Genomic DNA, 27,870 nt, shown 5'->3' on the forward strand with positions numbered 1-27,870 from the left:
CAAAGAAGTTCAGGTTTGAGGGTTAATTAGCTTCAGTAAAGATTGTAAATTATCCCTGGTGTGTAGGATAGTGCAAGTTTACGGGGATCGCAAGGTGAGCTGAAGGGCCTGTTTCCGCACTGCATCTCCAAACTAAACTAATAATTAACAGTCCCGACCCCAGTTCTCGTGTCTCTAGTTGAACTCGGGAGCTGTCTGCGTGGAGTTTGCACGTTCTCCTTGTGACCCCGTGGGCTTCCTCCAGGTGCTGCAGTTTTAGTTTAGTTTAGAAATGCAGCACGGAAACAGGCCCTTCGGCCCACCAGGTCCGCGCTGAGCAATGATCCCCACACATTAACACTATCTTATATCCACTAGCAACAATTTTTACATTTACCAAGCCAATTAACTTACAAACCTGTACGTCTTTGGAATATGGGAGAAAATAGATCTCGGAGGAAACCCACCCAGGTCACGGGGAGACGTACAAACTCAAAACAGACAGAACCCGTGGTCAGGATCGAACCCGTGTCTCCGGTGCTGCATTCGCTGTAAGGCAACAACTCTACCGCTGCGCCACCGTGACTGCCCTGCCACATCCCAAAGACGTGCGGGTTTGTAGGTTAATTGGCCTCTGCAAAGTGCCCCTAGAGTGTTGGGAGTGGATGCGAAAGTGGGTTGACATAGTTTGATTCCCCTCTGCAATGCTTGCTGCCTTTATGCTGTGTTCTTGCTTTGATCACTCAGGCTTCCTGTTATTATGTTTCTCGTCCATTTGTTTTGCTTTTTTATTTTTCTTTCTCCAACGTCTTGTAAAATTGAGATAACAAGCAAGCGGTCCCCTTCCATGAAATGGATTCTGAGACTATGAACTGCACCGTGGCGCAGCAGCAAAGTTGCTGTCTTAGAGCGCCGGACCCGGGTGCTGTCTGTACGAAGTTTGTACATTCTCCCCGTGACCTGCGTGGGTATTCTCCAGGACCTTCGGTTTCCTCCCACACTCCAAAGACGTACAGGTTTGTAGGTTAATTGGCTTTGGTTAAAACTGTAAATTGTCCCTAGTGTGTGTAGGATAGTGTTAGTGTGCGGGGATCGCTGGTCGGTGCGGACTCGGTGGGCACGAGGGCCTGTTTCCGCACTGTATCTCTAAATTAAACTAAACTCTGGTAATACTCTAGAACTGATCCGTGGGTAGACTTGATTACAATGAACACTTTCCAAATGAGGAAGCACAAATATGGAGTTTTTTTGTGCTTGCAAATTGCATTCAGGTTGGCATGAGAGAGACCGAAAAATGTCACTCACCTCTGCACATTTCTCTTCCATTCACTGAATGTAAAAGTTTTGTTTTAGTTTATACATTCAGCATGGAAACAGGCCTTTCGGCCCTCCTAGTCCATGCCAACCATCGATCACCCATTGGCGCATTAGTACTACACACTCCCTATACACGAGGGGCAAGTTACAAACCCACACGTCTTTGGGATGTGCAGAGGAAACCCATGCGGTCACAGGGAGAGCGTGCAAACTCCACTCAGGCAGCACCCAAGGTCAGGATCGAACTCTGGTCTCTGGTGCTGTGAAGCAGCAGTTCTACGCGCTGTGCCGGTGTGCCACCCATAAACCTTTAAGAATAAGTATCTACACAGCAGGCACCCACATTTAACCAGACATATACTGTAGGTATATTCAACATATAAGAAACAGTTATTTCAACAGAAAGAAACATGTTTAAGAAACATTTAGGAAGATACATGGATAGGACAAGTTTGGAGGGATATTGGCCAACCATAGGCAGGTGGGACCAATGTAGCTGGGGCATGTTGGCCGGTGTGGGCAAGTTGGGCCAAAGGGCCTGTTTCCACATTATCACTCTATGACTATATAGAGTCAAAAATATCGCTAAACATCAAATTAAGACAAAAAAATCTGTATTTGAGCCTGGTGGCTTAATTTGACAAGTAGTTTAGTTAGTTTAGTTTAGTTTAGAGATACAGTACGGAAACATGCTCTTCGGCCCACCAAGTCCGCGCCGACCAGCGATCCCCGCACGTTACCACTATCCTACACGCTAGGGACAATTGTACATTCATACCAAGCCGATTAACCTACAAACCTGTGCGTCTTAGGAGTGTAGGAGGAAATCGAAGATCTCGGAGGAAACTCACGCAGGTCACGGGGAGAAAATACAAACTCTGCACCCGTAGTCAGGACCGAACCCGGGTCTCTGGCGATGCAAGAGCTGTAAGGCAGCAACTCTACTGCTGTGCCACAGTGCTGCCCGTAGTTTTTCATCAGTACAGAATGGAAAAGCACATCACCGCAAACAGAAATCTGAGACTAAATGTATCCCCAAATTATCTCGGATGAGGCATCATGTTCAGTAATTCCTCAGATATCCTTGCTGGCCAATTTCACAATTCACTGGTTAGTTCAGAAAACCTGTCGAAATAGACATTTGCAAATAAATGCTCCCCGCATTTATGTTTTGATCGGGTCTGCCGTACAGTAGGGATTTTTAATCAGCCCTGAGGAAAACATATCCAGTTTATTGTACCGCAGATATTTCACTACTGCTGTTTTGTCACCTATTAGTTGGACCTTCTCAATGAAATCACACATGCAAGACCCACACATGCCTGCCAACATCCTATCTGGTCCATGGCACTGAGGATATTTCACTGTTGCTATTTTGTCACATATTAGATGAAACTTCTTGAATCAATCAGGCAGGCATGCGGTGCTTGCAAATGATTGCGCTTTCTATCTCATCCTTGCAGTGAATAACATGTTGCCATTGCCTGAATGCCAGCAACGGGTGAGGTAAAGGAACAAGTCAAAAATGTGCTGATTTTGCTCATTAGACAGCAAAGAACACAATTTGTTTTCCCCACGTGTTGAAGCTGGCTTTGTAGCCAACTTCAATTCTAAATCCATAACCACAAACTCATTAGCAGCTGCTGCAACAGACTAGCCAGAGATTTTTATATAACTCATCTTGGGGAGGGGTTACAGTCCTGTGATGTTGATGATACACTTGCCGCTGTGGAAAAAAGAGCAAATAAAACCGCGTGTTAATTTCAAGACCGAATTAAAACACAAGGAACTGCGGATGATGATTTACCATAAAGAACACAAAGTATTATGGCCCTGTCCCACTTACGTGACTTTTTCGGCGACTGCCAGCACCCGTCATAGGTCGTTGCAGGTCGACCGAGAATTTTCAACATGTTGAAAATCCAACAGCGACCAGCACAAGGCACGACTCTTTAGGCGACTACTCATGACCATACAGGCTTCACCCCACAACGTTGCCTGTATGGTCGTGAGTCGTCTCCTCAGTCGCCCAAAATATCCTAGCGTATTCCTGGTCGCCGCTGGATTTTCAACATGTTGAAAATTTTTGCCGACCATCATCGACCTATGACAGGTGCTGGCAGTTGCCGAAAAAGTTGTGTAAGTGGGACAGGACCGTTAGAGTAACTCAGTGGGACAGATAGCTTCGCTGTGTACGGACACTTTATTTAGACATTTTGGGTTCAAACAACTAGGGTCCCAACCTGAAACATCGCCTATCCATGTTCTCCAGAGTTACTACCTGTCCCGCTGAGTGACTTTAGTTTAGTTTGGAGATACAGCATGGAAACAGGTCCTTCAGTCCACTGGGTCCACGCCAACCAATGATCACCTATACACTCATTAGCTCTATCTCACACACTGGGAATAATCTACAGAAGCAAAGTAACCTACAAACCCGCACGTCTTTGGAATGTGGGAGGAAACCAGAGCAGCAGGAGAAAACCCGCACGGTCACAGGGACAACGTGCAAACTCCACATAGACAGCACCCGAGGTAGGATGGAACGCGGGTCTCTGGTGCTGTGAGGCAGCGAGTCTACCGTGCCGCTCCTGTGTGAGTGAGAGAGGTGATGGTGAGATTTGAGCATGGATATAATAAACTAATGCCCCTGTCCCACTTAGGAAACCTGAACGGAAACCTCTGGGGACTTTGCGCCCCACCCAAGGTTTCCGTGCGGTTCCTGGAGGTTGCAGGTGGTTGCCGGAGGTTGCAGGTAGTGGAAGCAGGTAGGGAGACTGACAAAAACCTACGGGAACCTCCGGGAACTGCATGGAAACCTTGGGTGGGGCGCAAAGTCTCCAGAGGTTTCCGTTCAGGTTTCCTAAGTGGGACAGGGGCTTTATACACCCTGCTTTTTCAGCAGTCTGCTGGCCTCCTATACTGTGACTTGTCTTGTGTATTCATTGCAGGGCTTCTCCGATCTTGTACTGGACAAATTTATTGAGACGGGAGTCAATGTAACTGGCTTTCAGCTTGTGAATTACGAGGACCCAATGGTTCAGAAATTCATGCAGAGATGGACAAAGCTGGATCAGAGAGAGTACCCAGGAACAGCTGCTACCAATCTGAAGGTAAGATCACCTCTCTTTCCAATGTTCCACCATCTGGCAATGGCAAGAACCATTGGTAAAAAAAATCAATTGGGAAAAAAAATCACATCACCAGATTGTGCAGTTTGGATATTTTTGAGCTTATTGGTGTTTAAAGGACGTGCTTCAGAAAAAAATTCTTTAAAAAAAAAATCTTAAACGAAAATTCCAGAAATAAAATTATTACGTTTGTGATTAGTAAGTTTATGGGGGAAGGAAGGAAAATAAGGTTGGGAGGGGAAAATAGATCATACTTGATTGTGTGTGTAAGAAAGAACTGCAGATGCTGGTTAAAATCAAAGGTAGACACAAAATGCTGGAGTAACTCAGCGGGTGAGGGAGCATGTCAGAAGAGAAGGAATGGGTGACGTTTCGGGTCAAGACCCTTCTTCAGACTGATTTCAGTGGAGGGGGCGGGATTCCCAATCTGATCTTTCAGTCCTGAGCCTCCTCCATTGTTAGGGTGAAGCCCAGCGCAGATTGGAGGAACAGCACCTCATATTTCGCTTGGGTAGTTTACACCCCAGCGGTATGAACATTGACTTCTCTAGCTTCAGATAGCTCTTGCTTTCCCTCTCTCTCCATCCCCTTCCCCTTCCCAGTTCTCCCACCAGTCTTACTGTCTCCGCCTACATTCTATCTTTGTCCCGCCCCCTCCACTAACATCAGTCTGATGAAGGATTTCAACCCCAAAACATCGCACATTCCTTCTCTCCTGAGATGCAGCCTCACCCGCTGAGTTACTCCAGCATTTTGTGTCCATCCATGGTTGTACGGAGGAGTAGACTCGAAGGGCCTAAAACGTGGTGACTCTTGTGTGCTGGCACAATGTGGTTTAATATCTTACACTCTTATGCCCAGTATGATTGTGCCTAATGCATGTTAATATTGGCACTGAACTCAATCATACTGTTTGAATGGGCTTGTGCAATAAAGGTCAGATACAACAAAATTGGCTCTAAAAATGCAAAGGAATTTTGACTGCAACAGAACATTAGCTTAAACGGGAATTCAGAATAATTTAAATTACCAGCTGCTTGCTGCCTTACAGTGCCAGCAATACGGGATTGATCCTGACCTCGGGTGCTGTCTGTGTGGAGTTTGCACGTTCTGTGCCATAGGCCGAGTACAGGGAAGGTTCACCAGACTCCTGATTCCTGGGATGTCAGGACTTTCATATGAAGAAAGATTGGATAGACTCGGCTTGTCCTCGCTAGAATTTAGGAGATTGAGGAGGGATCTTATAGAAACTTACAACATTCTTAAAGGGTTGGACAGGCTAGATGCAGGAAGATTGTTGGGGAAGTCCAGGACAAGGGGTCACAGTTTAAGGATAAAGGGAAAATCCTATGGGACCGAGATGAGAAAAGCATTTTTCACACAGAGAGTGGTGAATCTGTGGAACTCTCTGCCACAGAAGGTAGTTGAGGTTCATTGGCTATATTTAAGAGGGAGTTAGATGTGGCCCTTGTGGCTAAAGGGATCAGGGGATATGGAGAGAAGGCAGGTACAGGATACTGAGTTGGATGATCAGCCATGATCATATTGAATGGCGGTGCAGGCTCGAAGGGCCGAATGGCCTACTCCTGCACCTATTGTCTATGTTTCTATGAATCTGCTTGTGGTTCATCCCAGTCCTCCAGTTACCTCCCACAACACAAAGGTGTGCAGGTTTGTAGGTTAATTGACCTCAAGGCAAATTGCCCCCTGGTGTGTAAGGAGCGGATGAGAAACTGGGACAACACCGAACTGGTGTGGAACTCTGTGGGCCCAAGGACTGTTTCCATGCTGAATCTCTCAACTTAACAAAATCGTAACTCAATCAAACCACAACAGTGCATCTGCACAATTCCTGCTGCCTGGGCAATGTTGAGACGTGGTCTCATGACTGAAGATTGAAGTTATATTGCAATTGTACGAAATTGGATGCAGTAGCAAATGGCTGCATGGTTTGATTGCCACAGCACTTTGCTCTAATGTGTTCTTGCGCCAGGCACTTTGGATGCGAGTATACATCAGTGCTTTTGTGAAAGACAGCTTGAATTCAGTATTTTTCATGTTGAAGGGAGAGTCTCTGCCAGTTAGTGTGAAATGACAGGACTGAAAATCAGTAAGATTGACCGGACATTAGATAGAGAGGTGGGGTGCCCTCCTAGTTATTGATAGTGCACTAGTGCTAAAAAAAATTAAAGATTGAGTAGTAAAAACCTAGACATTGTTCGTCAGACTGATTGTAGAGGGGGTAGAAGAAAGCTAGAAAGGAGCTGGATGGTTGTGTCAGTGTGTTGTGAAAGGAATATTGACGAGAAAATAATGTAGGCTGATGCTACCCACATTTAGATTGATTTTTATGCATGCTTTACCATTGAGCAAATTAGATTAATTTAATTCCCCATTTGTTATCAAAAATTTCTCACTACTTGCTTTTAATTGCTGACTCAAATTGAAAATGATAATCATAAGTCTATTCCCGATTCAGTTCAGTTGATTAACATTGGACATTTTGGTATTAAAAAATTATCTACAAATATTCATCTTCAACAGAGATATTATTGCAGAGAGATTTCTTAATCTGCGGCATCCTCTTGAAAATTGAGCTGAAAATCTTTTCGCAGAAATTAAACTCATGGTTCAAAGGATCTCAAAAGTATTAAATCTTTTTTCATTTTCAAGAAAGGCTGAGGTAAATTCCTGTACTTGTCTTAAGAGTCTTAAGGGCCTGTCCCACTTATGTGTCCTTGGCAGGCAAATTACGCAACCTCATGGTCGCGTTGAGCCGCGACGGTCCCGCGAAGGTCGGGCGCGATTTCATGCGTACGCACAGCCGTCTGGAGCGCGTGACGTCATTTGAAGATGGACACAAAGCTGGAATAACTCAGCGGGACCGGCAGCATCTCTGGAGAGAGGAAATGGGTGATGTTTCGTGTCGAGACTCTTCTTCAGTCTGAAAAGAAGGGTCTTGACCCGAAACGTCGCCCATTGCTTCTCTCATGAGATGCTGCTGGTCTCGCTGAGTTACTCCAGCATTTTGTGTCCATCTTCAATTTTCTTGGCCCTGCTCTGGGATAGAAGTGGGGGGGGGGATCTGGACCACAACGGCCGTGAGCCCCAGGCCGAGCTCGGCGATCATTTGCCTGCTTCTGCTGCTGTTGGAGGTGAGACGTTGCGTCGCGCCAGGGTCTTGGTCCTGTCCCACTTTGGCCGTCAGTTACGCGACAGGCCGTTGGCGCGCGAAGATTTCGTTCACTACAAAAATTTCGGAGCGCACAACTACATACCCCTCTGTGCTTCTAAGTGGGACCTGCCCAGCGCGGCCATACGAAGCCTGTGCGCCTCAACACGACCACGAGGTCGAGTAATCTGCGTGCCAAGGACACGTAAGTGGGACAGGCCCTTTAATATTATCCTTTTCTATATGTCCATTGTTATCTGATTGAGCTGAAGATTGCCAAGCATTTATTGTCGTGAGTTTCTCAGTGGGTTATTTCCTTTACAAAAGATGTTCGGCTGGTAGAGTTGCTGCCTCTCAGCGCCAGATACGTAACTGAAGTGTTCAATAGCCTGATGCTCGCTGTTTCTGAACCCGCACTTTTGTGTTTCTTTTATCATCGTTACATTTGTGCATAGAAACATAGAAACATAGAAACATAGAAAATAGGTGCAGGAGTAGGACATTCGGCCCTTCGAGCCTGCACCGCCATTCAATATGATCATGGCTGATCATCCAACTCAGTATCCTGTACCTGCCTTCTCTCCATACCCCCTGATCCCTTTAGCCACAAGGGCCACATCTAACTCCCTTCGTTCATTCGTTGTTTTTTATCTCTCCACATCACCGTCTATATCTCTTGGTTCCCTTATCCCTAACCAGTCTGACGAAGGGTCTCGACCCGAAACGTCATTCAGAGATGCTGCCCTGTCCCGCTGAGTTACTCTAGCTTTTCGTGTCTATCTTTGGTTTAAACCAGCATCCGCAGTTCCTTCCTACACTCAACGGCTTTTGTCCATTGTTAGTAATTTTCACACCATAATCAGCTTTACCAGTTTGTTGTTTTCCCAGGCACATATAAAAGACTTTCTCATTAATTGTTCTTCCTGCTCAATTGATTTTCCAGCGCACACCATTAACAATACAACTCGAGTACCACCCATCCTATATCAATGGTCAAAGGCCATCAGACAATTAATCACCTGGCCTTTAGCACTTTGATTTATTCTGTATTGGCTAAAACTCCTTCAAGCCTTGAAATGGTTGAAAAATAATGGAAGCATAGATAAATCTCAGATTCAGATTCAATTTTAATTGTCATTGTCAGTGTACAGTACAGAGACAACGAAAGACAAACTTCATAGATTTAGATTAGTTTAGTTTAGTTTAGTTTAGAGGTACATTGCGGAATCAGGCACTTGGGTCCACCGACTCTGTGCCGACCAGTGATCCCCAGCACATTACAATAAGAACAATTTTTTACATTTATACCAAGCTAATTAACCTACAAACCTGTACGTCTTTGGAGTGCAGGAGGAAATCGAAGTTCTTGGAGGAAAACCCATGCGGCCACGGGGAGAACGTACAAACACCGTACAGACAATCACCCTTAGCCAGGATCGAACCCGGATATCTGGCGCTGTAAACATAGAAACATAGACAATAGGTGCAGGAGTAGGCCATTCGGCCCTTCGAGCCTGCACCGCCATTCAATATGATCATGGCTGATCATCCAACTCAGTATCCTGTACCTGCCTTCTCTCCATCCCTTTAGCCACAAGGGCCACACCTAACTCCCTCTTAAATATAGCCAATGAACTGGCCTCAACTACCTTCTGTGGCAGAGAGTTCCAGAGATTCACCACTCTCTGTGTGAAAAATGTTTTTCTCATCTCGGTCCTAAAGGATTTCCCCTTAATCTTTAAACTGTGACCCCTTGTCTTGGACTTCCCCAACATCGGGAACAATCTTCCTGCATCTAGCCAGTCCAACCCCTTAAGAATTTTGTACGTTTCTATAAGATCCCCCCTCAATCTTCTAAATTCTAGCGAGTCTATCCAGTCTTTTTTCATATGAAAGCGCTGTAAGGCAGCAACTCTACCGCTGCGCACAGCGGTATAGTTGCTGCCTAACACCGCCAGAGACCCGTGTTCGATCCCGACTATGGGTGCTGACTGTATGGAGTTTGTACGTTCTCGCCGTGACCTGTGTGGGTTTTCTCCGGAGGCTCCGGTTTCCTCCCACACACCAAAAATGTGCAGGTTTGTAGGTTAATTTGCCTCGGTAACATTGTAAATTGTCCCTTCTGTGATAGGATATCATTAGTATGCGGGGATCACTGGTTGGCATGGACTCGGTGGGCCGAAGGGCCTGTTTCTGTGCTGAATCTCTAAACTAAACTAAACTAAATCAATGGTTGGCGAGCACTCGGTGGGTCATAAGGTCAGAGGGGATAGGAGTAGAATTAGGCCATTCGGCCCATCAAGTCGACTCCGCCATTCAATCATGACCCATCTATCTCTCCCTCCTGATCCCATTCTCCTCATAATCCCTAACACCTGTACTAATCAAACATCTGTCCATCTCTGCCATAAAAATATCCACTGACTTGGCCTCCACAGCCTTCTGGGCCTGTTTCCATGCTGTATATCTAAACTTTAAACTAAACTAAACTCATTATAAAAGGCATTAGTTCGCGTGGACAGTCTGAAGAAGGTTCCCAACCCGAAACATCACCCATCCTTTTTCTCCAGAGATGCTGCCTGACTCACTGAGGTCCTCCAGCACTTTGTATGTCTCTGGTCTCCCCAGTCAGGTTGTGGAGATCCAGCACCAGGCTGTGGGCAACCTTTCCAAATGACTGATGGAAATTGTGTAGGAAGGAACTGCAGATGCTGGCTTACACCCAAGATAGACATAGAAACATAGAAACATAGAAAATAAGTGCCAGCACCGCCATTCAATATGATTATGGCAGATCATCCGAAATCATGTTCCTGCATATTCCTTGATTCCGTTAGCGCTAAGAACTTAATCTAACTCTCTCTTGAAAACATCCAGTGAATTGGCCTCCACTGCCTTCTGTGGCAGAGAATTGCACAGATTCACAAAGGAGCTGGTGACGTTTCGGGTGGAGACCCTTCCTCAGACTGAGAGTCAGGGGAGAGGGAAACAAGAGATAATGACAAGTTCCAGACAACAAATGGATGAAAGTTATGCAAAAGAAGAAATGAAATCCAGCAACAATGATCAAGGAAAGGTAGAACATTGGACCATTGTGGGCTCCACCCAACATCGATCATCGTTGCTGGCTTTTATTTCTTCCTTTGCAGATCCTTCATCTTCCTCTCGGCTCCTTCTTCTTCTTTGCGTGTCCATCTTGTTACAAACATTGGCCTCGCTGTCATCGTCCGTCCTAAAATAGACGCAAGCTTCCGGCGACAATCTGTGGAAGCCGTCACTTGTTGCAATAAATGATGGTGGTAGCAGAATTAGCTCAGGATACTTCCAGTTTCGAGACCCCCCCCCGTGAAGTGGACTCTTCCGCTATGGGTCCTCCTCTCAACTAACAATGTTCCATTCTACATTTCCTTGAGAATTGTCTCATTTGATCTGTGTTTTCACACCTTACCCTTCCATATATCTATGTCTCCCTCTCCCCTGAGTCTGAAGAAGGATAATGACCCAAAAAGACACACATTCCTTCCCTCCAGAGATGCAGCCTCTCCCGCTGAATTACCATATAACCAGATAACAATTACAGCACGGAAACAGGCCATCTCGACCCTTCTAGTCCGTGCCGAACACATAATCTCCCCTAGTCCCATATACCTGCGCTCAGACCATAATCCTCCATTCCCTTCCCATCCATATAACTATCCAATTTATTTTTAAATGATAAAAACGAACCTGCCTCCACCACCTTCACTGGAAGCTCATTCCACACAGCTACCACTCTCTGAGTAAAGAAGTTCCCCCTCATGTTACCCCTAAACTTCAGTCCCTTAATTCTCATGTCATGTCCCTTACTCCAGCATTTTGTATCTTTCTTCGGTGTAAACCAGCACCTGCTGTTCCTTACTACACTTGACCTGACTTGACTTGACTTGACTTACTACACATCTTTCATTCACTTGTACCATGTTGCTTCTAAATCACTTGTTTCCCTCTCCCCTGATTCTCAGTCTGAAGAAGGGTCTCAACCCGAAACGTCACCTATTCCTTTTCTCCAGAGACGCTGCCTGACCCGCTGAGTTACTCCAGCTTTTTGTGTCTAACTTGGCTGAAGGAAATTGTCTACTCTTGCGCCTTCTGTTCAAAGAGGCCCTAATTCCACACACACTGTATCCAAACGCTCAACCATTTAATCCATTTTATTTATCATAATAGTCTGTTTCAGTGAGGAGAATTTTGTCATAAATTTGTCTATTAAAGATACCTTGGAATGACTGATCTGAACAGTGAAAAGCGCAATTGCATTAACATCATAAACTGAATACAATACCAGCACTCATTCAAGAGTTTAAGCTCCCTATAATACAACTAGTCATTCAAGAGATTGTTGGTTGTTTCTGAGTTTTTGCATTTGAATGGGTGAAATGACATGGTGTAAATCAGAAGACAGGGCAGCCAAAAGGAAAGTGTTTGCAGATGCCTATATTACAGAATGCCGTTCCACAATTTCCACATCCATAAAGAAAATCACCAGCGTAAAAAACTAGATTATGTAAATATACCCAGTAATAATGTCCTCACACAACTGTGCAGTAGCTCGTTTGTTTGAGAGCAAACACAGTCAGTTAAAACTAAGTGAAAAAAGCCGTTTGTTGGCTTGGAAATTATCATTGAATATTGCACTGCCTGATGAGAATATTTCCTTTGTTTACTCCAGACGTAACAGTGTACAATGCATTTCCCATAGCATTGCAGTGCACTGTTGAGGACTGCTCAGTGGTGCAGCGGTTCCAGCTGCTGCCTCACGGCGCCAGTGTCCTGGGTTCGATCCAGACCTTGTGGAGTTCGCACGTTCTCCCTGTGGCCCTGCAGGTTTCCTCTGGGTGCTCTGGTTTCCTCCCACATCCCAAAGCCATGCGGGGTTTGTAGGTTAATTGATGTGTGTGTGTGTGTGTGTGTGTGTGTGTGTGTGTGTGTGTGTGTGTGTGTGTGTGTGTGTGTGTGTGTGTGTGTGTGTGTGTGTGTGTGTGTGTGTGTGTGTGTGTGTGTGTGTGTGCATGCGTGCGTGCGTGCGTGTGTGTGTGTGTGTGTGTGTGTGTACGTGTGTGTGTGTGTGTGTGTGTGTGTGTGTATGTGTGTGTACGTGTATGTGTGTGTGTGTGTGGTAGATGAGAAAGTGGGATAGCCTACAACTGATATAAACAGTGGTAGCTGCTCAGAATGGACTTGGTGGGCCAAAGGGCCTATTTCCATGCTGTATCGGCTGTGTGCATGTTGGTAGCATAGAGGCACAGCGGTAGAATTGCTGCCATACAGCACCAGAGACCCGGGTTCGAACCTGGCTACAGCTGCTGTCTGTATGGAGTTTATACGTTCTCCCCGTGACCTGTGTGTGTTATCTCCGGTTTCTTCCCACACTCCAAAGATGTGCAGGTTTGTAGGTTAATTGGCTCCGGTAAAATTGCAAATTGTCCCTAGTGTCCAGGATAGAGTTGATGTACGGGGATCGCTGGTCAGCGCAGACTTGGTGGGCCAAAGGGACCATTCTGGGCTGTATTTTTACACAAAACTAAACTAAACTCTAAAGTCTGAAACACCAAAGGCAAGGAACTAAATGATTCCAAAGCGATGAAATGTTAGAATTTTATTTTTGAAACAACAGATGCTTATCTATGGCCCAGGGCTACATTGATTGATTATCACTCATTCTGTTCCCTCCACTTTATATTTGTGCTTCTTTATATTGTCTTTGATCATTTACTAAAGCAACACAATTGTTAGGTCAACATGTGGCCTTTTGATGTATCCATTAAAATTACTCCTCTGAGCCTTATGTCCAATTTGATCAACCATCCAATCTGCAGCATCTGTAGAATGAATGTATAGGTGATGTTTTCATAAGTTCATAAGTGATAGGAGCAGAATTAGGCCAATCGGCCCATCAAGTCTACTCCGCCATTCAATCATGGCTGGCCTATCTCTCCCTCCTAACCCCATCCTCCTGCCTTCTCCCCATAACCTCTGACACCTGTACTAGTCTGGATCCTTCTTCAAACCGATTGTACTTGTCTACTCATGGCTATCACCTTCTAATCCAGGCAGCATTCTGGTAAGGAATGATTAGGAAAAGGGGAGATGCAACGAGACCTGGGTGTCATGGTACACCAGTCATTGAAAGTAGGCATACAGGTGCAGCAGGCAGTGAAGAAAGCGTTAGCATTCATAGCAAAAGGATTTGAGTACAGGAGCAGGGAGGTTCTACTGCAGTTGTACAGGGTCTTGGTGAGACCACACCTGGAGTATTGCGTACATTTTTTGTCTCCTAATCTGAGGAAAGACATTCTTGCCATAGAGGGAGTACAGAGAAGGTTCACCAGACTGATTCCTGGGATGTCAGGACTTTCATATGAAGAAAGACTGGATAGACTTGGCTTGTACTCGCTAGAATTTAGAAGATTGAGGGGGGGATCTTATAGAAACTTACAAAATTCTTAAGGGGTTGGACAGGCTAGATGCAGGAAGATTGTTCCCAATGTTGGGGAAGTCCAGAACAAGGGGTCACAGTTTAAGGATAAGAGGGAAATCTTTTAGGACCGAGATGAGGAAAAGTTTTTTCACACAGAGAGTGGTGAATCTCTGGAATTCTCTGCCGCAGAAGGTGGTTGAGGCCAGTTCATTGGCTATATTTAAGAGGGAGTTAGATGTGGCCCTTGTGGCTAAAGGGATCAGGGGGTCTGGAGAGAAGGCAGGAACAGGATACTGAGTTGGATGATCAGCCATGATCATATTGAATGGCGGTGCAGGCTCGAAGGGCCGAATGGCCTACTCCTGCACCTATTTTCTATGTTTCTATGTCTAAACCTCTTCTGCATCCTCTCCAATAGCTCTTTCTCGTATTATCAGCAAATGCACCAAATCAAAATAATGTGAAAGTGCTGACATGCATAATTTGAATCCTGGCTTCAAAGGAAGCATTAATGAGGTGTGAAATGGTATGGGTATGCAATTCTTCCGTAAATGTGTGGAGGGATTTTTGTCGATTACAAAATTAATGCTTTCCACTGCTACTATCATTGTGACTGCAACTCTTTGTAAGCTAAATTCGCAGGAGGGTTTTTTAAGATTCTCCTTCCTTTGTCATTGTCATTATTGTGTGGAATGATGGCGCAGCGGTAGAGTTGCTGCCTTACAGCGCTTACAGCGCTTGAGACCCCGGTTCGATCCCGACTACGGGTGCTGTCTGTACGGAGTTTATACGTACATACTCCCCGGGTTTTCTCCGAGATCTTTGGTTTCCTCCCACACTCCAAAGGCATACAGGTTTGTAGTTAATTGGCTGGTATAAGTGTAAATTGTAAATTGTCCCTAGTGTGTGTAGGATAGTGTTTTTTTATGCCCCTGTCCCATTTAGGAAACCTGAATGGAAACCTCTGGAGACTTTGCGCCCCACCCAAGGTTTCCGTGCGGTTTCCGAAGGTTGCAGGTGGTTGCCGGAGGTTGCAGGCAGTGGAAGCAGCTAGGGAGACTGACAAAAACCTCTGGGAACTGCACGGAAACCCTTGGGTGGGGCGCAAAGTCTCCAGAGGTTTCCGTTCAGGTTTCCTAAGTGGGACAGGGGCATAAATGTGCGGGGGTCGCTGGTCGGTGTGGACCCGGTGGGCGGAAGGGAGGGCCTGTTTCCACGCCACATCTGTAAATTAAACTAAACTAATTATCCCCTCTTCCCACTGTTACTGCATGCTCTACAAATTAGATAACTGTGGCAGGCAATCCCCTAGGTGAGTTAGTGATGCTATTAGGTGATCTCTCAAAACAAGAAATTAATTTACATCAACCTATTATGATGCTGCAATTTCTTGCCCCCAACTATAACTCATGAAGCTCTTCGGCCAAGAAACTAATCCAATAATCAGTGGATTGTGCTATTTTGAATATTGATATTTGTGGAATAGCTGACATTGTCCGGTGCAAAAGGCTTGGTGTGTTTTACATTGATGTGGTGACTCTTTGCATACCGTGGTTGCGCAAAACAAAGAATTTAATTGTGACTTGTCACATGTAACAATAAAGTATTCATTCATTAATTCATTCGTTCATTAAAAATAGATACAAATTTGTTTTCCTTCAGTTTACCGCTGCCTTGACATATGACGGGATATTCGTCATCGCAGACGCTTTTCGTTATCTACGGAAACAGCGGATCGATATTTCAAGAAGAGTAACTACTGGAGACTGTTTAGCCAACCCTGCCGTACCTTGGAGTCAAGGAATTGATATAGAACGAGCTTTGAAGCAGGTATGCAGAATTATTCTTCCATTGGGTAAAACACGGCATTAAATATAGAAACAGAAGGACACAAAGTGCTAGAGTAACTCAACAGACCAGGCAGCATTGCTGGAGAACATGAATAGGTGACATTTCATGTCAGTCCCAACCCAAAACGTTACCTAACCACGTTCTCCAGAGATGCTGCCCAACACACATTGTGCCCTTTTGTGTAAACCAGCATCTGCAGTTCCTTGTTTCCACCAGTAAACATCTGCAAGCAATTAATATATATTTAAATAGCTAATAAGAAACTTATCTTTTAATTAGAACATCTTTAATTGATAAATTAACTTCAACAACATATTTTGGAGGGTTATGGGCCAAGCGCAGGCAAGTGGGACTAGGGTTAGCTAGGACATTCATACAGTAACCGAGCGTAGGCTTGGCGATCGTTTCGCCGAACACCTCCGCTCGGTCCGCATTAACCAACCTGACCTCCCGGTGGCTCAGCACTTCAACCCCCCCCTCCCATTCCGTATCCGACCTCTCTGTCCTGGGCCTCCTCCACGGTCAGAGTGAGCAACACCGGAAATTGGAGGAACAGCACCTCATATTCCGCTTGGGGAGTCTGCATCCTAGAGGCATGAACATTGAATTCTCCCAATTCTGTTAGCCCTTGCTGTCTCCTCCCCTTCTTATCTCTCCCTCAGCCCTCGGAATCCCGCTCCTCCTTTTTCCTTTCTTCTCCCCGCCTCCCCCCACCCCACATCAGTCTGAAGAAGGGTTTCGGCCCGAAACGTTGCCTATTTCCTTCGCTCCATAGATGCTGCTGCACCCGCTGAGTTTCTCCAGCACTTTTGTGTGCCTTAGCTGGGACATTGTTGGCCGGTGTGGGCGTGTTGGGCCAAAGGGCGTGTTTCCACACTGTATTAATCTATAGCTCTATGACTCTATTTCCAAGACTTAACTAAATTTAAGCCCATATAATTGTCTTAAGGGAAGGTAATCATTCCAATGTAGAAACAAGGAACTGCAGATGCTGGCTGACAACAGAAGTCACTGAGTGCTGGAGTAGCTGAGTGGATCAGGCAGTATCTCAGGAGGACATGGTCAGGCGATGTTTTGGATCGAGACTCTGCAGTTTGAAGAAGGTTGCTGACCCAAAATGTTGCCAATAAGGTCATAAGGTCAGGCGACAGGAGTAGAATTAGATCGTTCGGCCCATCAAGTCTACTCCACCATTCAATCATGGCTGATCTATCTCTCCCTCCTAACCTAATACTCCTGCCTTCTCCCCATAACATCTGACACCTGTACTATCCATTCTCCTGAGATGCTGCTTGACCCACTGAGCTACTCCAGCACTCTGTGTCTTCTGCTGTCATTCTAATGATTGTCTTCCCTTGATTTACGGACGATAAAATTAATAGCAAGAATTCTTTTTCCATTCAGAATTTTTGCAGCTTAAGTGGACGTTCATTATATTCATGACTCAACTCTAATTGTGTGGGCTATACTTATGTAGGTCGAACTGGAAAAATAACTGGATGATAATGGCACACTGTGAATTATGTTATGAGTTAGGAGTTTCCTTGACCTAAAAATTGGAGGATTTAATGTTCCTACTTTTGGGTTGTAAGCTACTCAAATGCAATATGGGGTTCTCTCTGCCGAAAGTGACGAGTGTCTTGAACAAGCTGCCAGTGGGGGCAGATACGATAGTAGAATTTAAGAGGCTTTTAGATTGCTTGAACTTCAGAGTTACAATATGGAGTGCCTGGAATTCGCTGCCAGGGGTGTCATAAAGTGATACAGCGTGGAAACAGGCCCTTCGGCACAACTTGCCCACACCGGCCAACATGTCCCGGCTACAGTACTCCCACCTGCCCGTGTTTGGCCCATATCCCTCCAAACCTTTACAGTCCATGTATCTGTCTAACTGTTTCTTAAATAGAAACATAGAAAATAGGTGCAGGAGGAGGCCGTTCGGCCCTTCGAGCCAGCACCGCCATTCATTGTGATCATGGCTGATCGTCCCTTATCAATAACCCGTGCCTGCCTTCTCCCCATATCCCTTGACTCCACTAGCCCCTAGAGCTCTATCTAACTCTCCCTTAAATCCATCCAGTGACCTGGCCTCCACTGCCCTCTGTGGCAGGGAATTCCATAAATTAACAACTCTCTGGGTGAAAAAGTATTTTCTCACCTCAGTCTTAAATGACCTCCCCTTTATTCTAAGACTGTGGCCGCTGGTTCTGGACTCGCCCAACATTGGGAACATTTTTCCTGCATCTAGCTTGTCCAGTCCTTTTATAATTTTATATGTTTCTATAAGATTTGCCCCTCATCCTTCTAAACTCTAGTGAATACAAACCTAGTCTTTTCAATCTTTCCTCATATGACAGTCCCGCCATCACCAGGGATCAATCTCGTGAGCCTACGCTGCACCGCCTCAATCACAAGGATGTCCTTCCTCAAATTAGGAGACCAAAACTGTACACAATCCTCCAGATGTGGTCTCACCCGAGCCCTATGCAAATGTTGGGACAGTCCCTGCCTCAACTACCTTCTCTGGCCACTTGTTCCATACACCCACCGCCCTCTGTGTGATGGTGGAGGCAGATGCTATCGTGGTGTTTTGGAGGTTTTTAACTAGACACATGGTAACTCAAATGTCACTGTACCTTAATTGGTGCAAGTGACAATAAACTGACCTTGAACCCTTGATTTCCAGGAAATGGAGCAATATGAATCAGGTATAGGCAGTGGAGATTAGTTCATCTTGACATTACTTTTGGCACAGATATTGTGGTTCACAGGGCTCGTTACTGCATTATATACTGCTCTTTCTATGGTGCGATAACAATATCAGTCCTCAACAGATGGAATTCCACACAATGACCACATCACACTTCCCCTTCCTCCTCTCCAGTAGCACTTTCACCTTTTCCAAGATGACCTCTTCTCCTCAGGTCTGGCGTGCACAGGCTAAAGTTGTAGATCAAGGGTAGACATCCAGGCCAGGACAGCATTAGTTACTGGGTGGATTGGCTCCAAGATGTCAAGTTGGGCTGTTTCTTTCATAAATACCTCTAGCATCTCAGCCACCGTCACAGCGGGGCTTTGCTTGGCAATTTCCCTGCTTTATTCTGAAAGTGTTGAAGCTTCTCCGCTCTAGTTCCGCTGGCATCAGCGGCCGAGCACCACGTTATCTTCCCATGTGAACCAGGATGCTGTGTGCAATCGAGGCAACTTATTCTCAGTTACGAGGATCTTGCCAGAGCTCAAAGGCCTGAGCTGTCGGGAGAGGTTGAGCAGGCTTGGACTTTATTCCATGGAGAGCAGCAGGATAGAAACATAGAAACATAGAAATTAGGTGCAGGAGTAGGCCATTCGGCCCTTCGAGCCTGCACCGCCATTCAATATGATCATGGCTGATCATCTAACTCAGTATCCCATACCTGCCTTCTCTCCATACCCCCTGATCCCCTTAGCCAGAAGGGCCACATCTAACTCCCTCTTAAATATAGCCAATGAACTGGCCTCAACTACCCTCTGTGGCAGAGAGTTCCAGAGATTCACCACCCTCTGTGTGAAAAAAGTTCTTCTCATCTCGGTTTTAAAGGATTTCCCCCTTATCCTTAAGCTGTGACCCCTTGTCCTGGACTTCCCCAACATCAGGAACAATCTTCCTGCATCTAGCCTGTCCAACCCCCTAAGAATTTTGTAAGTTTCTATAAGATCCCCTCTCAATCTCCTAAATTCTAGAGAGTACAAACCAAGTCTATCCAGTCTTTCTTCATAAGACAGTCCTGACATCCCAGGAATCAGTCTGGTGAACCTTCTCTGCACTCCCTCTATGGCAATAATGTCCTTCCTCAGATTTGGAGACCAAAACTGTACGCAATACTCCAGGCGTGGTCTCACCAAGACCCTGTACAACTTCAGTAGAAACTCCCTGCTCCTATACTCAAATCCTTTTGCAATGAAAGCTAACATACCATTCGCTTTCTTCACTGCCTGCTGCACCTGCATGCCTACTTTCAATGACTGGTGTACCATGACACCCAGGTCTCGCTGCATCTCCCCCTTTCCCTGGTTGAGGCGTGACCTTTATACAGGTGCATAAAATAACGTGAGGAATTGTTGGGGTTAATGCTTTTACTCATAGTAGGGTAATCATGATCCAGAGAACATAGGTTTGACGTGAGACGGGGAAAGACTTAATAGTATATTAATATGGAATGAGGAGGTAGTTGAAGCAGGTGCTCTCACAATGTTTAAGAAATATTTCGACAGGTACATGACTAGGAAAGGTTTTGGGGGATATGTGTCAAATGTAAGCAGGTGGGTCTAGTGAAGGTGGGACAGGTTGGTCGGCATGGGCAAGTTGGGCCGAAGAGACTGTATCCAAGCTGTACATCTCTGTGACCTTATAACACTGCATCTATCAATTTGGGCATCTCTTCCAAATGTCTACTTCAGACGTTCTTCTGCTCAAGATCCTACCTGCAACATTCTTCTGTTGGCTTTCTACCCATCCTTATCCTTATCCTTCCACACGGAAAGCATGTAGTTCCATGGTTGTAGCAACCAGTTCCATTTTAATCGTTCGAATTGTTTATAATCGAAACTGCTAAAAATGAAAAATATTGACTATTTTCGCACGTCCAACAGGACCTGTTTCCACGCTGTGGCTCTAATCTGTGGGAGCTAAACCTAATTCATACAAGGATTTCATTATGTAAAATAACCTTGCTAAGAATGAGCAACATTGGAGAACTTTCTGTCAGTCCATAATCCTAAAAAATAGGAAGTTAATTACTTCCTTGAAGATGGAGCGGCCCGGTGGCGCAGAGGTAGAGTTGCTGCCTTTGCAGCATCAGGGTCCCAGGTTCGATCCTGACCACGGATGCTGTACTGTATAAGGTTTGTACTTTCTCCCTGTGACTGGGACAGCGTGGGTTTTCTCCGAGAGCTCCGGTTTCCTCCCACACTCCAAAAACGGTTTCCTCCCAACACTCTAGGTTTGTAGGCCAATCGGCCTGGTTGAATTCTAAATTTGTTCCCCAGTGTGTGAGCGGGCATCGCTGGTCGGCATGGACTCGGTGGGCCGAAGGGCCTGTTTCCACGCTGTATCTCTCGTTCTCTAAAGATTTTCAGGCGGAACAGACACAGGAAATTTATCGCTGAATATTCAGATCAGAAGCCATAGATCTGAGCGCATTAAAAACATTACAAACGATTGCCATGAGCTAAATGTTGTTGATATTAAATCTGGAAGAGCTATAAGCCTTAATGTTCACATCATTCCTGAAATTAAACATCTAAAAAAGGATATGCTGAATTTATTTACATCCATTTATCCTTGAAGGAAATACATTCAGATTGAAACAACACAAACATTCAAAGTAATGCAATACTGGGAGACCTCAGGTTTTTAATGTAGTTCCTTTTGCTATGAATACATACATTCATGAGCATTACTATGTTTTACAGTTCAGTCTATTCACAGCCGAGAAAATTTGACATGCAGAGTAATTCTGCATTATTTGTAATTAATTTATGGTAGAGTGGATGGAGGCAACTAAAACAAATTATCTGATGTATTCAGCATACAGTTGCAATATTCAATCAAAAAATGGAAAAAATGACATACATTACCAGGCAGCAAAACGGTCTCCAGATAATTATGATCAATTTTGAATAAAACTCCTTATAATGGTTTTGTCTGCCTACTTCAAAAGTAGCATCCAATTCACCTCTCGCACATTGCGGACATTGGACTTTGTCAAGCCAGCACCGCCATTCAACATGATCATGGCTGATCATCTAAAATCAGTACCCTATTCCTGCTTTATCCCCATATCCCTTGATTCCTTTAGCCCTAAGAGCAAAATCTAAATGCCCCTGTCCCACTTAGGAAACCTGAACGGAAACCTCTGGAGACTTTGAGCCCCACCCAAGGTTTCCGTGCGGTTCCCGGAGGTTTTTGTCAGTCTCCCTACCTGCTGCCACTACCTGCAACCTCCGGCAACCACCTGCAACCTCCGGGAACCGCACGGAAACCTTGGGTGGGGCGCAAAGTCTTCAGAGGTTTCCGCTCAGGTTTCCTAAGTGGGACAGGGGCATAAAATTGTGTAGGATGCTGCAGATGCTTGTTTAAACCAAAGATAGATACAAAAAGCTGGAGTAGGACCTTACTCCAAGCAAAAAGTAAAAGGACCCTTCTTCAAGAAGGGTCTTGATCTGAAATTTCACCTATTCCTTTTCTCCAGATATACTGCCTGACCTGCTGAGTTATTTCAGTTTTTATGACTATCTTTAATGCACTACCCTGCTGAGAACTATATCCTGCACTTTGAATCTACCCTTTTGCGTTGTCTATTTTACTTGTGTTTGCCTTGACTGTATTTATGTATAGTATTATCTGACCTGACTTGATATCATGCAAAACTCTTCACTGCACCTCGGTACATGGACAATGCTAAATCTAAAGCTAAAATACAAGGCAATGTATTTTAAAACAAACTCAAAACAAACTCCTGTCTTTCAATGCATAGCTACCAGAGATTTTGTCTTCGCTTATTAATTCTGGGCCTTTCTTCCTGAAGGTTTTAATACTTTCAGGGAGAAATTCAAGTTTGTTATCAACACTGAACAGCTGTTCGAAACCTTCTCAATGTCACTTCCAACAATCAGTTTCATGGATAGACAGTTTCATGAATTTCATGGAGAGGGGTTTACCAATAGCTGGTAATCGCTGTAGAAACAAGGAACCTCAGGTGCTGGTTTACCAAAAGAAACACAAAGTGCTGGAGGAACTCAACAGGTCAGGCCACATTGTGGATTCTGAAACGTTATCTGTCCATATTCTCCACAGATGCCACCTGACCTGCTGAGTTGCTCTAGCATTCTGCGTCTTTCTTTGGTGGGTAGTGTATCTTTGTTCCACAGATACTTTTCCTCATCTCATGCCTCATTCGAGTAACCATTATTCATCTGTGATCTGGGACGGACACTAAGCATTATTAAGAACCACAGATCATGGCCTCAGAATTAAAGGACGTTACTTTAGGAAGGAGATGAGGATGAATTTCTTAAGTTAGTCAGTGGGTGATGAATCTGTATAATTCATTGCCACAGAAGGCTGTGGAGGCAAAGTCAATGGATATTTTAAGGCAAAGGTAGATAGATTCTTGATTTATATGGGTGTCAGAGGTTATGGGGAGAAGGTAGGAGAATGGGGTTAGTAGTGAGATATAGATCAGCCATGATTGAGTGACAGAGTTCACTTGATGGCCTAATTCTGCTCCTATCACTTATCATCTTGTGAATTAAACTATCTTGTGTAGATACACATTCTCATACACACACAAACACACATACATATATAAACTGTACATCTAAACAAACAATAATGGTGCAAAAATAACAATAACATTCTATGTAATTCGGAACTTAATGGAGGTTGTGGTGTCTTTGACATGCACATTTTGTCTATCTTCAGTATAAACCAGCATCTGCAGTTCCTTTCTACATGAACTGTAATCCAATTGACCAAAGGACCTTGGACTTCATGAGCCCTAACCTTCCAGTCCAGCCTACAGTGTGGACCATGTCTACGACGTTGCTAAAGTCGATACAGCCAATGCCCTCATCAATCCTTTTGGTGGTCTCTTCAAATAAACGCTACCAGATATGTGAGGCACAATTTTCCCACACACAAAGCCATGCTGACCAAACCTGATAAATCCATGCCGATCCAAATACTAGTAGCTTCTGTATTTACGAAGCTTCTCCAACTACTTGCCCATCTTGCTGGCCTCTAATTCCCTGGCTTGTCCTCGTGGCCCATCTCAAACTGCTTCAATTCTTAGGTTGCTACTTAGTTCAAGGCTGATCAAGAATGGACAATAAATCCAGGACCTGCTGACAGGTTTAATTTGGTTTATTATTGTCGCATGTACCGAATTACAGTGAAAACCTTTTGTTTGCACGGCATCCATTCAAAAAAAATAGACCACGCACAGCCCATGAGTCACGGAGTCATAGAGTGATGCAATGTGGAAACAGGCCCAACTTACCCACACTGGCCAACATGTCCCAGCCACACTAGTCCCGCCTGCCCGTGTTTGATCCATGTCGCTCCAAACCTGCCCTATCCACGTACCTGTCTTATTGTTTCTTAAATATTGGGATAGTCCCTGCCTCAACTCCCTCCTCTGGCAGCTTGTTCCACACACCCACCACCCTTTGTTTGAAAAAGTTACCCCTCCGATTCCTATTCAATCTTTCCACTCTCACCTCAAACCCATGTCCCCTTGGCCACGAATGGCCAATGAATGAATGAAGTACAAATAATCGGCGAAAGTGTTTATCCTTTTCCAACATCTTCCCCCCTGGTTCAAATGTTTTTACATTTGGCATCTTTCTCTCTGCTCCCCGCTTAAATCTTTCCAGTCTACCCATTCTGAAGCGCGGTATGTAGAATACTGCAAAGTTCTCTCACATGCTGGTGCCTGTGACCTTGACAGCAGCGTTGCGTAACGAAAAGCAACAAAATAGATTCTCCCACCATGGTAATTACTTCCTCCCACACAAAGCTTTCATTCACACACGAGAAGTGGGTGTTTCTGGCAAGGTCATCGTTTCTGTCCCGTTGCTAACTGCTTCTGAGAAGGTGTTGTGTTGTGTGGGGGTCCAGAACTGTGGTGGAGGTTTGACACTTTGCCATAAGGGACGGAATTACAGGATTAGTTAGATAGTTTAGTCTATTGTCTCGTGCACCTTGCTTCCATTTCCCACTTACAGAAACGTATGTCTCATGTCGAGTCTCATGGAAACATAATTGATTGGGGAATCTCTAGTTAGGTTTAGTTTATTGTCACGTGTACCGAGGTGCAGTGAAAAGCTTTTGTTGCGTGCCAACCAGTCAGCGGGAAGACTATACATGATTACAATCGAGCCAGCCACAGTATACATCTTCTTAGGCTCCCCCCCTCCTCTGTCATGGCTGACCATGGGTGTCTCCAGGGTTGGAGGATGCCTGTGCGTGACTTTGTTTAACGTGGGGAGACTGGTGCACAGACAGCCACCACACGGTCATTGACAGATCTGGGTCGGGATCCAGTGGCATGGAGTCCAAGACGACCGGAGACCCTTTTCTGCTGCAGCCTTCATCCGCCTTCCCAGCCGTTGTGACGCTCCACTAAGGTCAGCCATCGTCCTCCGCCTGTTCCACCGTTGAGGTCTTGGTTGGATTGCTCTTTGTCAGAGACCTCCCCCTCGACCTTACCGCCATGGGTGGCCCTACCAGGAGCATCGCTCCAGACGGCATCGCTCTCAGGATCTCAGGACCACACAACCTTCTCCACCACGACAAGGTGGCAATCCACGGAGAAGAATGCACGATAAAGGGAATAAGGTTTAGTGCAAGGTAAAGTCCGATGAAAGATAGTCCGAGGGTCTCCAATGAGGTAGATTGTAGCTCCATAACCACTCCCTAGATGTTGATAGGATGGTTCAGTTTCCTGATGACATTTGGGAAGAAACTGTGCCTGAATCGGGAGGTGTGTGTTTCCACACTTCTGTACCTCTTGCCTGATGGGCGAGGGGAGAAGATGGATTGACTGGGGTGAGACTAGTCCTTGATTATGTCGCTTGGAGCTCTACGCATCCAGGCAGTGTAGACTCTTCCATTAGACTCTAGACCTGTGATTTGCAGATGGTGGAAAGTCTGCCATTGAGTCCCTCGATGCAGAATATATCATCTCTGGTACAGAAAGCCCACAAAATATTTCAGTGCTGGTCCTTGACATTGATAATGAGGATGTAGGGTGAAGATATGGTTGAAGAATCTTTTAAGAGACAATGGAATACTTTGGTGAAGAGATAGCAGGTTCTCCCTGGGTACTGAACCATAGTGAGTGAATATCTCTCCTCATGCGTATAACATTATTACACCCTTGTTCATCCTCCTACTGGCCCTCTGTTCTCCACGCCTGATGTTTCCAGTTAATCCATCCCATCTAGTTAATTCCACATCCGGTCAAGCTCTCGGGCGTTTCTGCATCAATAGACAATAGACAATAGGTGCAGGAGTAGGCCATTCGGCCCTTCGAGCCAGCACCGCCATTCAATGGGATCATGGCTGTTCATTCACAATCAGTACCCCGTTCCTGCCTTCTCCCCGTATCCCCTGACTCTGCTATCTTTAAGAGCCCTATCTAGTTCTCTCTTGAAAGTATCCAGAGAACCGACCACCACCACCCGCTGAGGCAGAGAATTCCACAGACTCACAACTCTGTGTGTGAAAAAGTGTTGGCTCATCTCTGTACTAAATGCCTTACCCCTTATTCTTAAACTGTGGCCCCTGGTTCTCAACATCGGGAACATGTTTCCTGCCTCTAGCGTGCCAAACCCTTAATAATCTTATATGTTTCAATAAGAATACCTCTCATCCTTCTAAACTCCAGAGTATACAGGCCCAGCCGATCCATTCTCCCAGCATATGACAGTCCCGCCATCCCGGGAATTAACCTGGTGAACCTACGCTGCACTCCCTCAATACCAAGAATGTCCATCCTCAAATTAGGGAACCAAAACTGCACACAATACTCCAGGTGTGGTCTCACCAGGGCCCTGTACAACTGCAGAAGGACCTCTTTGCTCGTATACTCGACTCCGAGGAGACTCCAAGTTAGCTCGGCCACCCCGACGAAGCCTCTCTGCTGGTCTCGGCCGACGGACAAAGCCCCCGGGCTCATTCAACCACCTCCCCTGGACAATATACATTGTGGAGTGTGGTCTGTGCGATGGACTGGGCTACACCCTCTACTCTCTGCCATTTCTTGCAGTCTGGGGCAGAGTTATTCCCAAGCCTAGCGCCGATGCTTTCTACAGTGTAGCTGTATTATGTATGGTGCATAATTTAGTACAACTATATTTCAATATTAGAATTAGCATTTTTAGTTAAATTTAGTTTGGAGATACAGCGAGGAAACAGGACCCTTCAGCCCACCGAGTCCACGCCGACCAGTGATCCCCGCTCACTAACACTATCCTACACACACTAGGGATCATTTACACATACACCAAGCCAATTAACCTACATACCTGTACGTCTTTGGAGTGTGGGAGGAAACCGAACATCTCGGAGAAAACTCACGGCGAGCATGTACAAACTCAGTAAAGACAAGCACCCGTAGTCAGGATCGAACCTGGGTCTCTGGCGCTGCCAGCGCTGTAAGGCAGCAACTCTACCACTGTGCCAACGTGCCACCCCAATTTTCACATATTTAGAAGCTGAAATGCAATACTAACATTCGCATTTCACAGAATGTTGTCTGTGCTCAAATCTTGACAATGCCAGAACAGGTTAAAGGAGAGAACAGACTGGCTGGCATGTGTGCAAGTTTTTAATTGCTAGCTACACCACTGTTCGATGATGAGACATGTGGACATATTAACACACCACATGGCCCACCACCAGCATTATGTTTACCTCACTAAATGCATTTCGTTGTCTACCTCACTGAACTGAATCTAAGTTATGAGTTGCTCATTTAGCTTTTTGCTCAGCAATGCAGCCAACTTAAGTTAAATCTCATCTGCCATACCACCAACGTAAGCTTTTTGAGCTGACACGTTGGACCCAGGTGCCGTAATCCTTCCCAGGAGCCGGTCCCCGCACATATCTGAGCCGCCGTTCCACGACACCCTTCATCTCCCTCTGAGGCTCAGGCAAGCGTCTCCTGTACGGGCTCCTCCTCCACACCCCGGTCCACCGTCCGGACACTAAGTGGTGGTCACTGTTGCCTTTTGGACCAGTGAGGGTCCCTCTACGCAGGGGTTCTGCCCCTTCACATCGGAGGCCTGGGGTGGAGGACACGGAGCCGAGGAGTCCCTTGCAATCTGTCTCTCTCGCGGTTCACAGACCCGCCAGCCGCCTGCCACCTTTGCAGGATGGAAGAGTCCGCGTACCACGTGTACATGGAGTGTGCGGGGTT

The 27,870-nt window shown here is 45.5% G+C and overlaps 1 protein-coding gene across 3 annotated transcripts in view; it reads left to right on the forward strand.

The window, feature by feature from the left end:
* LOC129702042 (glutamate receptor 3-like) overlaps window positions 1–27,870 on the forward strand; it is a 228,766-nt gene that overhangs the window by 74,513 nt on the left and 126,383 nt on the right. For all 3 annotated transcript variants that reach the window (XR_008724311.1, XM_055643554.1, XM_055643555.1), the window contains exons 4-5: window positions 4,248–4,409; window positions 15,719–15,886. Coding sequence is in view for 2 of the 3 variants with exons in the window: in XM_055643554.1 (XP_055499529.1) it covers window positions 4,248–4,409; window positions 15,719–15,886 (330 nt within the window). In the remaining variant the exon portion in view is untranslated. The remainder of the gene's footprint in view (window positions 1–4,247; window positions 4,410–15,718; window positions 15,887–27,870) is intronic.

This window comes from Leucoraja erinacea, chromosome 12 (genome assembly GCF_028641065.1).
Source record: "Leucoraja erinacea ecotype New England chromosome 12, Leri_hhj_1, whole genome shotgun sequence".
NCBI classification, from domain to species: domain Eukaryota; kingdom Metazoa; phylum Chordata; class Chondrichthyes; order Rajiformes; family Rajidae; genus Leucoraja; species Leucoraja erinaceus.